Source organism: Pristiophorus japonicus, chromosome 1 (genome assembly GCF_044704955.1).
Source record: "Pristiophorus japonicus isolate sPriJap1 chromosome 1, sPriJap1.hap1, whole genome shotgun sequence".
Taxonomy (NCBI): domain Eukaryota; kingdom Metazoa; phylum Chordata; class Chondrichthyes; family Pristiophoridae; genus Pristiophorus; species Pristiophorus japonicus.
The window spans coordinates 481,433,024-481,445,199 of NC_091977.1; the positions used below are offsets into that span (position 1 = coordinate 481,433,024).

Genomic DNA, 12,176 nt, shown 5'->3' on the forward strand with positions numbered 1-12,176 from the left:
AGGACAGCAGATTTCCTTACCTGCAAGACATTAGTGAAGCAGTTGGGATTTTGCAACAATCCAACAGCTTCATAGACAATTTTCCAGCTTTTAAAACTGAATTTAAGTTGTCAAACTGCCATGGCAGGATTTGAATTTACATTCACTGGATTACTAGTCCAGGCCTCTGGAGTATTAGTCCAGTAACATAACCACAGCGCAACCGTATCCTGTGCTCAATTAATGGAAATGTTGATTTACGCTTGATATGTGACTTTTCCCTGTAACTACTTGGATGGTAGAAGGTGAAATAGATGGATCTTGGTCTCTTTTTGTGCAACAATTACCACATTCCATATCCCACACCAGCCACAATATGACCGTTGATTCAGGCTGATAACCTAACACATCCATTAGGAAACAGGGATGAGTTTGCCTCAAACTAGGATCCTCAAACCAATAGGATTCAGGGCTTAGGTGTGGGAAAGCAGCAGGAGTCAAGGCTTTGGGTGTAGGTGACCACCAGGAGTCAGGGCTCAGTGTGGGCGACCAATGGAAGTCGGGTGTTCAGGTTGGGAGATAAGCAAGAGTCTGAGTGGGAAGATCAGCAGGAGTCAAGGTTTTAGATCAGGGAGACTAGCAGGACCTTCCGTCAGAACGTAGACGAAAGGCCATCGACCTGAAACATTAACTGCTTCTCTTTCCACAGATGCTGCCTGACCTGCTGAGTATTTCCTGCATTTTCTGTTTTTATTTATTTATTCGCATTCGCTCAGCTCCTGTAGTGAATCCCACTATTGAATGGAAAGGTCACGGTGCAATAAATAGCAAATTCCTTGAGGTACAGGGAATGGTGATTTGTTGCGTCCACATAGTATAAGCAATAAACTAGCATAGCTGTTATAGCACCTTTAAAAATGAGCTGTACTCAGCCCGTGGGCTGAGTGAGAGGTTCGATTACTGCCTCTTCACACCAGCCCAGAACTCCCCGCCTCAGCTCAGCACTGAGGACTGAATGTAGCATTCTTGCTAAAAATGTGTTACAAATCAGGCATTTACAGCAATCATCCAAGCCTTTGACAAATACATTCCACTTAAAAAACAAATCCAAGGAAAGCCCTTCGTATAAAACTGGAGAACCAGGAGACAAAGGTGGGAGAGACCATGATTTTTGTTACAGATCCCTGTTCGCAGAGGGATTCAAATGAAAGGTCAGAAGTTGGCTCAGTGAGTCTTGAATTCAGAGAGGTGCCATTTCATCTTCCTCCTGAAGCACAGGTAGAGAGTGGACAGATCTGTGCTGGAGCTGACCAGAGACAGTTTGCAGAGGGATAGTGTCAGAGGAGTCTAGGATTCAGGAAAAAGAGGGAGAGGGAGAGAAAAGAAAGAGCAGATCAGGACAAGGCAAGCAAAACAATATGCTTTTGTTTCTAGTGATATATTTTTCTCCAATGTTTTTCTCCTTTTTACTCCTTATGTTCTGAAGCTGAGGTACAGATCCATAGTGTCTGTTAGCCCTGCATTACCTCACCTACCTGGCTATTGACTGTGGAGGGCTTTGTATCTGGACCAGATCGTGTCCTTTCCAGACCCTCCACACACACATGAACATATGTGCGCACGCACCTGCATACATGCGAGGGCACACAAGCCCGCACAGAGATGCACACACATATGCATGTCCATGTATTCATACAAACACACACAAATGGATGCATATACACACACACATACACACATGCGTGCATGCAGACATGCCCACACATGCAGACATGCCCATATATGTTGACACGCCCACACATGCAGACACACATGTGCACACACGCCCGCACATAGGCACATATAACCATGCATTTGCACACGTGTGCACACTCGTATGCGCAGAAGCACATATGTGTGAACACAGTTACATGCGTGCTGAAGCACAAGCATGTGCACACATACACTTTCCAGCAACTAAGCAACCCGAAGCAGGAACGCTAGCTGTTTTTTATTAAACCTCTTCATTCTTAGCCCAGGACATCAATTGGAAAATTGCTCCAACTGCTGATTCAGCTGCGATCAGATAACAGCAAATTAACTGCTTGAAATCTCCGAGGTCCAACTGGAATCTCAACCGCAGGGCACCTCTACCAGAAACAGTTCAATTAGCTACAACAGCACAGAGGAGGAAGATAAACACTGATGTGACACTGATCTAATTGTGAAGTACATCAATCAGAATGAGGGAATTACATTAAGGCAGTCACCTCTAATCAGGTTGTGAAGTATTGAAATCGAATCAGTTCAATTAAATCTTCTGATATCATTTTTAGCATATGGCAGGCTAATCTCCACATTTGAATTTATGAGTCATCAGTAAGATTTGACAGCGCTGAAGCCACACAGAGAGAAGCTGAATGAGTCGCAGATCAGCCATGATCTAATAGAATGGCAGAACAGGCTCAAGGGGCTGAATGGCCTACTCCTCTTCCTGTGGGGCCGAGGGTGTGTTAGTTGACTCATTGCTCCCCTTGGGGGAGTCAGAGATGTGCCTGAAGTGTGACTTGTGTCTACTTGCCCTTCTTTAATAAGGTACCTCCTGCTGACCTCACTGGCAGGGGGTGAGGCAGCATAACGGCTGTGGTTGGAAGCGGGAGTTCGGGAGGCGAGTGGCCTGCAAGAGGCCCGTCAGTGAGCAGTGGGAGTTCGTGTCAGAGGCTGGAGTTCGGGAGACGAGCAGCCTACAAGAGGCCCGTCAGTGAGCAGCGGGAGTTCGTGTCGGAGGCTGGAGTTCGGGAGGCGAGCAGCCGACAAGAGGCCCGTCAGTGAGCAGCGGGAGTTGGTGTTGGAGGCAGGAGTTCGGGAGGCGAGCAGCCTACAAGAGGCCCGTCAGTGAGCAGCGGGAGTTGGTGTCGGAGGCAGGAGTTCGGGAGGCGAGCAGCCTACAAGAGGCCAGCCGGTGCAGCTGCAGCAGGGAGGCAAAAAAGTAGAAAGAAATCGAAAGGTGACATCACAGCCAAGGGGGTAAGTGATTGGCTGGTGATTGGTAAGCAGTTTATCTTCTTTTCTTTATCAGTAAGTAACCTTTAGCATTGTTGTTGCCAAATTAAGTTAATCTAAGGGTTAATTCATGGCAGGAGAGCTCGGACGTGTGTTATACTCCTCCTGTATGACGTGGGAAGTCAGGGACGCTTCTGGTGTCCCTAACGACTATATGTGTGGGAAGTGCATCCGCCTGCAGCTCCTGACGGACCGCATTGCGGCACTCGAGCTGCGGGTGGATGAACGCTGGAGCATCCACGATGCTGAGAATGACGTGAATAGCACGTTTAATGAGTTGGTCTTACTGCAGGTAAAGGGTACACAGCCAGATAGGGAATGGAAGACCAACAGGAAGAGCAGTGCAAGGAAGGTAGTGCAGGGGTCCCCTGTGGTCATCTCCCTGCAAAACAGATACACCGCTTTGGGTACTGTTAGGGGGGATGACTCATCAGGGGAGGGCAGCAGCAGCCAAGTTCATGGCACTGAGGGTGGCTCTGCTGCACAGGAGGGCAGGAAAAAGAGTGGGAGAGCTATAGTTTTAGGGGATTCAATTGTAAGGGGAATAGATGGACATTTCTGCGGCCGCAACCGAGACTCCAGGATGGTATGTTGCCTCCCTGGTGCAAGGGTCAAGGATGTCTCGGAGCGGGTGCAGGGCATTCTGAAAAGGGAGGGTGAACAGCCAGTTGTCGTGGTGCATATAGGTACCAACGATATAGGTAATAAAACAGGATGAGATCCTACAAGACCAATTTAGGGAGCGAGGAGCTAAATTAAAAAGTGGGACCTCAAAAGTAGTAATCTAAGGATTGCTACCAGTGCCACGTGCTAGTCAGAGTAGGAATCGCAGGATGGCTCAGATGAATACGTGGCTTGAGGAGTGGTGCAGAGGGTCAGCATTCAAATTCCTGGGACATTGGAACTGGTTCTGGGGGAGGTGGGACCAGTACAAACCGGACAGTCTGCACCTGGGCAGGACCGGAACCAATGTCCTAGGGGGAGTGTTTGCTAGTGCTGTTGGGGAGGAGTTAAACTAATATGGCAGGGGGATGGGAACCTATGCAGGGAGACAGAGGAGTGTAGAATGGGGGCAGAAGAAAAAAACAGAAAGAAGAAAAGTAAAAGTGGAGGGCAGAGAAACCTAAGGCAAAAAGCAAAAAGGGCCACATTACACCAAAATTCTAAAGGGGCAAAGTGTGTTAGAAAGACAAGCCTGAAGACTCTGTATCTCAATGCGAGGAGTATTTGGAATAAGGTGGATGAATTAACTGCGCAGATAGCAGTTAATGGGTATGATGTAATTGGCATCACGGAGACATAGCTCCAGGGTGACCAAGTCTGGGAACTCAACCTCCAGAGGTATTCAACATTTAGGAAGGATAGACAGAAAGGAAAAGGAGGCGGGGTGGCATTGCTGGTTAAAGAGGAAATTAACGCAGTAGTAAGGAAGGACATTAGCTTGGATGATGTGGAATCTGTATGGGTGAAGCTACGGAATACAAAGGGCAGGAAACAGTCGTGGGAGTTGTATACAGACCACCAAACAGTAGTAGTAAGGTTGGGGACAGCAGCATACAAGAAATTAGGGATACATGCAATAAAGGTGCAGCAGTTATCATGGGTGACTTTAATCTACATATTGATTGGGCTAACCAAACTGGTAGCAATGCGGTGGAGGAGGATTTCCTGGAGTGTATTAGGGATGGTTGTCTAGACCAATATGTCGAAGAACCAACTAGGGAGCTGGCCATCCGAGACTGGGTGATGTGTAATGAGAAAGGACTAATTAGCAATCTTGTTGTGCGAGACCCCTTGGGAAAGAGTGACCATAACATGGTAGAATTCTTTCTTAACATGGAGAGTGACACAGTTCATTCAGAAACTAGTGTCCTGAACTTAAGGAAAGGTAACTTAATTGGTTTGAGGTGTGAATTGGCTAGGATAGCCTGGCAAATGATACTTAAAGCGTTGACGGTGGATAGGCAACGGCAAACATTTAAAGATCACATGGATGAACGTCAGCAATTGTACATCCCTTTCTGGAGTAAAAATAAAATGGGGAAGGTGGCTCACCCGTGGCTAACAAGGGAAATTAAGAATAGTGTTAAATCCAAGGAGGAGGCATATAAATTGGTCAGAAAAAGCAGCAAACCTGAGGACTGGGAGAAATTTAGAATTCAGCAGAGGAGGGCAAAGGGTTTAATTAAGAGGGGGAAAATAGAGTGTGAGAAGAAGCTTGCCGGGAACATAAAAACTGACTGCAAAAGCTTCTATAGATATGTGAAGAGAAAAAGATTAGTGAAGACAAACATAGGTCCCTTGCAGTCGGATTCAGGTGAATTTATAATGGGGAACAAAGAAATGGCAGACCAATTGAACAAATACTTTGGTTCTATCTTCATGAAGGAAGACACAAATAACCTTCCGGAAGTACTAGGAGACCGAGGGTCGAGTGAGATGGAGGAACTGAAGGATATCCTTATTATGCGATAAATTGTGTTAGGGAAATTGATGGCATTGAAGGCCGATAAATCCCCGGGGCCTGATAGTCTGCATCCCAGAGCACTTAAGGAAGTGGCCGTAGAAATAGTGGATGCATTGGTGATCATTTTCCAACAGTCTATCGACTCTGGATCAGTTCCTATGGACCAGAGGGTAGCTAATGTAACACCACTTTTTAAAAAGGGAGGGAGAGTGAAAGCGGGTAATTATAAACTGGTTAGCCTGACATCAGTAGTGGGGAAAATGTTGGAATCAATTATTAAGGATGAAATAGCAGCGCATTTGGAAAGCAGTGACAGGATCGGTCCAAGTCAGCATGGATTTATGAAAGGGAAATCATGCTTGACAAATCTTCTGGAATTTTTTGAGGATGTAACTAATAGAGTGGACAAGGGAGAACCAGTGGATGTGGTGTATTTGGACTTTCAAAAGGCTTTTGACAAGGACGCACACAAGAGATTGGTGTGCAAAATCAAAGCACATGGTATTGGGGGTAATATACTGACGTGGATAGAGAACTGGTTGGCAGACAGGAAGCAGAGAGTCGGGATAAATGTGTCTTTTTCAGAATGGTAGGCAGTGATCAGTGGAGTGCCGCAAGGCTCACTGCTGGGACCCCAGCTCTTTACAATATACATCAATGATTTAGATGAAGGGATTGAGTGTAATATCTCCAAGTTTGCAGATGACATTAGACTGTGTGGCGGTGTGAACTGTGAGGGGGATGCTAAGAGGCTGCAGGGTGACTTGGACAGGTTAGGTGAGTGGGCAAATGCATGGCAGATGCAATATAACATGGATAAATGTGAGGCTATCCTCTTTGGGGGCAAAAACGTGAAAACGTGAAGGGATATGGAGAGAACACAGGAAAAGGATACTGAGGGAATGATCAGCCATGATCTTATTGAATGGTAGTGCAGACTCGAAGGGCCGAATGGTCTACTCCTGCACCTATTTTCTATGTTTCTATGTTTCTATTGTGGCCAGGTCTTGCTGCATGCGGGTATGGAGGGTTTCTTCATCCCATCAAATGGAACTAAACACTGTGCAATCATCAGTGAACAGCACAACTTCTGATCTTTATACTGATGCTGATAGACCTTTGGGTATTTCCTGAAGTTTGTTTTTATACCAGCGGGTCCGTTGATTTGTGTTCAAGTAATACCTTTAAACGCAGCTGGATTGGAATCTGTTATGGAGATATTAACAGCACTGCTAGATTTTATTTCAAGGGAGTTTTGTGAAGGAGCTTGATGCTCCCTAAAGTATGGAGTAGGAAGGAAAGCCATGATAGAATAAACACACTAATGCCTCTGACAGAGTGAGTCGAATGTTCTTTTCTCATTTCAGGCTTTCTTATATACTTAAATGGCTCAAAATATAACACACAAGTAGGACCTGAAATTAGAAATTATGGAACAAGTCCATTTGGCTCATCCAGCCTATTCCTCCTCAAACTGTCTTTGAAATCCATTTTAATCCATTCCATTAAGAACTCCACATTTCATATACCAAGGAAAGTTTCTGCATAGTTTGTTTCTTATGTCCAAAAAATTAAAATAAAAAAACTCCAGAATGCCCCTGCTAACTGAACAGCCTTCACTAACTGGTATCCTTGGGCACGGCAGTTCCAAGGCCCCAGTACTCAAAGAACCCTTGTGCTCCACACATCATTTGATTGCCTCTGTCTATACTTATCCTTATGAAACCTCAATATCATGACACATGGGAGGGTTTCTTCATAGAGACTTGTTTTGAAGAGAGCTTGTGGATAATTAGGAAACCCATCACTCACCTCCTGGCATCTCTGTCAGCTCATTCAGTGGTGGGACATTATCCAAGGTGTTGGCATACTTTTTTGCGGCCTGGCGCTGGGCATAACGTGCTTCGATCTCCTTCTTTGTCCTGGGTATTCGGCATTTGAAGATGCAGCACAGTACGATTACTGGAAAGAAACAGAAAGATCGCATGACATTCTGGACAAAGCAACTTGGTGATCCTCATGTGGTAGTAGTCTTGCCTCTGAGTCAGAAGATCATGGATTTCAAGCCCCACTCCAGAGACAAGCACAAAATCTAAACTGACGCTCCAGTGCAGTACTGAGGGAGTGCTGCACTGTTGGAAGTGCTGTATTAAACCGAGGCCCCATCGGCCCTCTCAGGTGGACATAAAAAAAACCCATGGCATTATTTAGTAGAAGAGCAGGGGAGTTCTTTAATACATATCCCTCAACCAACGTCACTAAAAAAGATTATCGGGTCATTATCACATTGCTATTTGTGGGATAGAAACATAGAAACATAGAAAATAGGTGCAGGAGCAGGCCATTCAGCCCTTCTAGCCTGCACCGCCATTCAATGAGTTCATGGCTGAACATGAAACTTCAGTACCCCCTTCCTGCTTTCTCGCCATAACCCTTGATCCCCCGAGTAGTAAGGACTTCATCTAACTCCCTTTTGAATATATTTAGTGAATTGGCCTCAACTACTTTCTGTGGTAGAGAATTCCACAGGTTCACCACTCTCTGGGTGAAGAAGTTTCTCCTCATCTCGGTCCTAAATGGCTTACCCCTTATCCTCAGACTGTGACCCCTGGTTCTGGACCTCCCCAACATTGGGAACATTCTTTCTGCATCTAACCTGTCTAAACCCGTCAGAATTTTAAACGTTTCTATGAGGTCCCCTCTCATTCTTCTGAACTCCAGTGAATACAAGCCCAATTGATCCAATCTTTCTTGATAGGTCAGTCCCGCCATCCCGGGAATCAGTCTGGTGAACCTTCGCTGCACTCCCTCAATAGCAAGAATGTCCTTCCTCAAGTTAGGAGACCAAAACTGTACACAATACTCCAGGTGTGGCCTCACCAAGGCCCTGTACAACTGTAGCAACACCTCCCTGCCCCTGTATTCAAATCCCCTCGCTATGAAGGCCAACATGCCATTTGCTTTCTTAACCGCCTGCTGTACCTGCATGCCAACCTTCAATGACTGATGTACCATGACACCCAGGTCTCGTTGCACCTTCCCTTTTCCTAATCTGTCACCATTCAGATAATAGTCTGTCTCTCTGTTTTTACCACCAAAGTGGATAACCTCACATTTATCCACATTATACTTCATCTGCCATGCATTTGCCCACTCACCTAACCTATCCAAGTCACTCTGCAGCCTAATAGCATCCTCCTCGCAGCTCACACTGCCACCCAACTTAGTATCATCCGCAAATTTGGAGATACTGCATTTAATCCCCTCGTCTAAATCATTAATGTACAATGTAAACAGCTGGGGCCCCAGCACAGAACCTTGCGGCACTCCACTAGTCACTGCCTGCCATTCTGAAAAGTACCCGTTTACTCCTACTCTTTGCTTCCTGTCTGACAACCAGTTCTCAATCCACGTCAGCACACTACCCCCAATCCCATGTGCTTTAACTTTGCACATTAATCTCTTGTGTGGGACCTTGTCGAAAGCCTTCTGAAAGTCCAAATATACCACATCAACTGGTTCTCCTTTGTCCACTTTACTGGAAACATCCTCAAAAAATTCCAGAAGATTTGTCAAGCATGATTTCCCTTTCACAAATCCATGCTGACTTCGACCTATCATGTCACCATTTTCCAGATGCACTGCTATGACATCCTTAATAATTGATTCCATCATTTTACCCACTACTGAGGTCAGGCTGACCGGTCTATAATTCCCTGTTTTCTCTCTCCCTCCTTTTTTAAAAAGTGGGGTTACATTGGCTACCCTCCACTCCATAGGAACTGATCCAGAGTCAATGGAATGTTGGAAAATGACTGTCAATGCATCCGCTATTTCCAAGGCCACCTCCTTAAGTACTCTAGGATGCAGGCCATCAGGCCCTGGGGATTTATCGGCCTTCAATCCCATCAATTTCCCCAACACAATTTCCCGACTAATAAAGATTTCCCTCAGTTCCTCTTCCTTACTAGACCCTCTGACCCCTTTTATATCCGGAAGGTTGTTTGTATCCTCCTTAGTGAATACCGAACCAAAGTACTTGTTCAATTGATCCGCCATTTCTTTGTTCCCCGTTATGACTTCCCCTGATTCTGACTGCAGGGGACCTACGTTTGTCTTCACCAACCTTTTTCTCTTTACATACCTATAGAAACTTTTGCAATCCGCCTTAATGTTCCCTGCAAGCTTCTTCTCGTACTCCATTTTCCCTGTCCTAATCAAACCCTTTGTCCTCCTCTGCTGAGTTCTAAATTTCTCCCAGTCCCCAGGTTCGCTGCTATTTCTGGCCAATTTGTATGCCACTTCCTTGGCTTTAATACTATCCCTGATTTCCCTAGATAGCCACGGTTGAGCCACCTTCCCCTTTTTATTTTTACGCCAGACAGGAATGTACAATTGTTGTACTTCATCCATGCGGTCTCTAAATGTCTGCCATTGCCCATCCACAGTCAACCCCCTAAGTATCATTCGCCAATCTATCCTAGCCAATTCACGCCTCATACCTTCAAAGTTACCCTTCTTTAAGTTCTGGACCATGGTCTCTGAAATTACTGTTTCATTCTCCATCCTAATGCAGAATTCCACCATATTATGGTCACTCTTCCCCAAGGGGCCTCGCACAATGAGATTGCTAATTAATCCTCTCTCATTACACAACACCCAGTCTAAGATGGCCTCCCCCCTAGTTGGTTCCTCAACATATTGGTCTAGAAAACCATCCCTTATGCACTCCAGGAAATCCTCCTCCACCGTATTGCTTCCAGTTTGGCTAGCCCAATCTATGTGCATATTAAAGTCACCCATTATAACTGCTACACCTTTATTGCATGCACCCCTAATTTCCTGTTTGATGCCCTCCCCAACATCCCTACTACTGTTTGGAGGTCTGTACACAACTCCTACTAACGTTTTTTGCCCTTTGGTGTTCTGCAGCTCTACCCATATAGATTCCACATCATCCAAGCTAATGTCTTTCCTAACTATTGCATTAATCTCCTCTTTAACCAGCAATGCTACCCCACCTCCTTTTCCTTTTATTCTATCCTTCCTGAATGTTGAATACCCCTGAATGTTGAGTTCCCAGCCCTGATCATCCTGGAGCCACGTCTCCGTAATCCCAATCACATCATATTTGTTAACATCTATTTGCACAATTAATTCATCCACCTTATTGCGGATACTCCTTGCATTAAGACACAAAGCCTTCAGGCTTGTTTTATTAACACCCTTTGTCCTTTTAGAATTTTGCTGTACAGTGGCCCTTTTTGTTCTTTGCCTTGGATTTCTCTGCCCTACACTTTTCCTCATCTCCTTTCTGTCTTTTGCTTTTGGCTCCTTTTTGTTTCCCTCTGTCTCCCTGCATTGGTTCCCATCCCCCTGCCATATTAGTTTAAATCCTCCCCAACAGCACTAGCAAACACTCCCCCTAGGACATTGGTTCCAGTCCTGCCCAGGTGCAGACCGTCCGGTTTGTACTGGTCCCACCTCCCCCAGAACCGGTCCCAATGCCCCAGGAATTTGAATCCCTCCCTGCTGCACCACTGCTCAAGCCACGTATTCATCTGCGCTATCCTGCGATTCCTACTCTGCTTTGCGCAAATTGGCTGCCACGTTTTCTAGATTACAACAGTGACGATACTTCGAAAGTACTCCAGGGACTTGAGCACAAAAAATCCAGTGCAGTGCTGAGGGAGTGCTGCACTGTTGGAGGTGTCATCTTTCGGATGAAACATTAAACCGTCTGCTCTCTCAAATGGATTATAAGATCCCATGGCACTATTTTGAAGAAAAGCAGAGGAGTTATCCCTGGTGTCCTGGTCAATATTTATCCCTCATTCAACATAAGAAACAAACAGATTATCTAGTCATTATCACTGTTGTGTATGCATGCCTGTTTACTGTGTGATGTCTGTAACACTGTATGCAACATTGAATGTACCCTTGTACTGTACACACCTTACCGGTACACTAGAGGGTGCTGTTGCTGGAGACCCAGGGGTTGCCGACACACGGCAGGTAACCCAGTATAAAAAGGAACACACAGCTTGTTGTCAGCACTCAGAAGCTGCTAATAAAAGACTGCAGGTCTGCACAGTTAAAGCACCATACCCTGCCTTGTGGAGTCATTACTAAAGGTGCCTACATACACAACAATCACATTGCTGTTTGTGGGGGAGCTTGCTTGTGCGCAAATTGGCTGCCGGGTTTCCTACATTACAACAGTGACTACACTCCAAAAGTACTTAATTGGCTGTAAAACGCTTTGAGATGTCCATTGGTCGTGAAAGGCTCTATATAAATCCACGTCTTTCTTTCTCTTTTCACTTCATTGGCTATAAATCACTTTGGGGCTTCCTGAGGCTGTGAGGCTGACTTGGAGATATATCGCCATTCCTTCATCGTCGCTGGGTCAAAATACTGGAACTCCCTCCCTAACAGCACTGTGGGAGTATCTTCACCACAAGGACTGCAGCAGTTCAGGAAGGCAGCTTACAACGAATAAAAGAAATAAAATAAATGCAAGTCTTTCTTCTTTCTTTCTTTGTTACAGCAGAGTAGGAGTTACCAAAGTCTTGTACTTCCCATAGAAACATAGAAACATAGAAAATAGGTGCAGGAGCAGGCCATTCAGCCCTTCTAGCCTGCACCGCCATTCAATGAGTTCATGGCTGAACATGAAACTTCAGTA

General features: G+C 45.5%; 1 protein-coding gene across 1 annotated transcript in view; it reads right to left on the bottom strand.

The window, feature by feature from the left end:
* Positions 1 to 1,219: 1,219 nt before the first annotated feature.
* The window catches only part of tmie (transmembrane inner ear), a 227,916-nt gene continuing 216,959 nt past the window's right edge, over positions 1,220 to 12,176 (bottom strand). The window contains exons 3-4 of the mRNA XM_070876533.1: positions 7,301 to 7,450; positions 1,220 to 1,326 (exon numbers count right to left, since the gene is read on the bottom strand). Of these exons, the coding sequence (XP_070732634.1) occupies positions 1,220 to 1,326; positions 7,301 to 7,450 (257 nt within the window). The remainder of the gene's footprint in view (positions 1,327 to 7,300; positions 7,451 to 12,176) is intronic.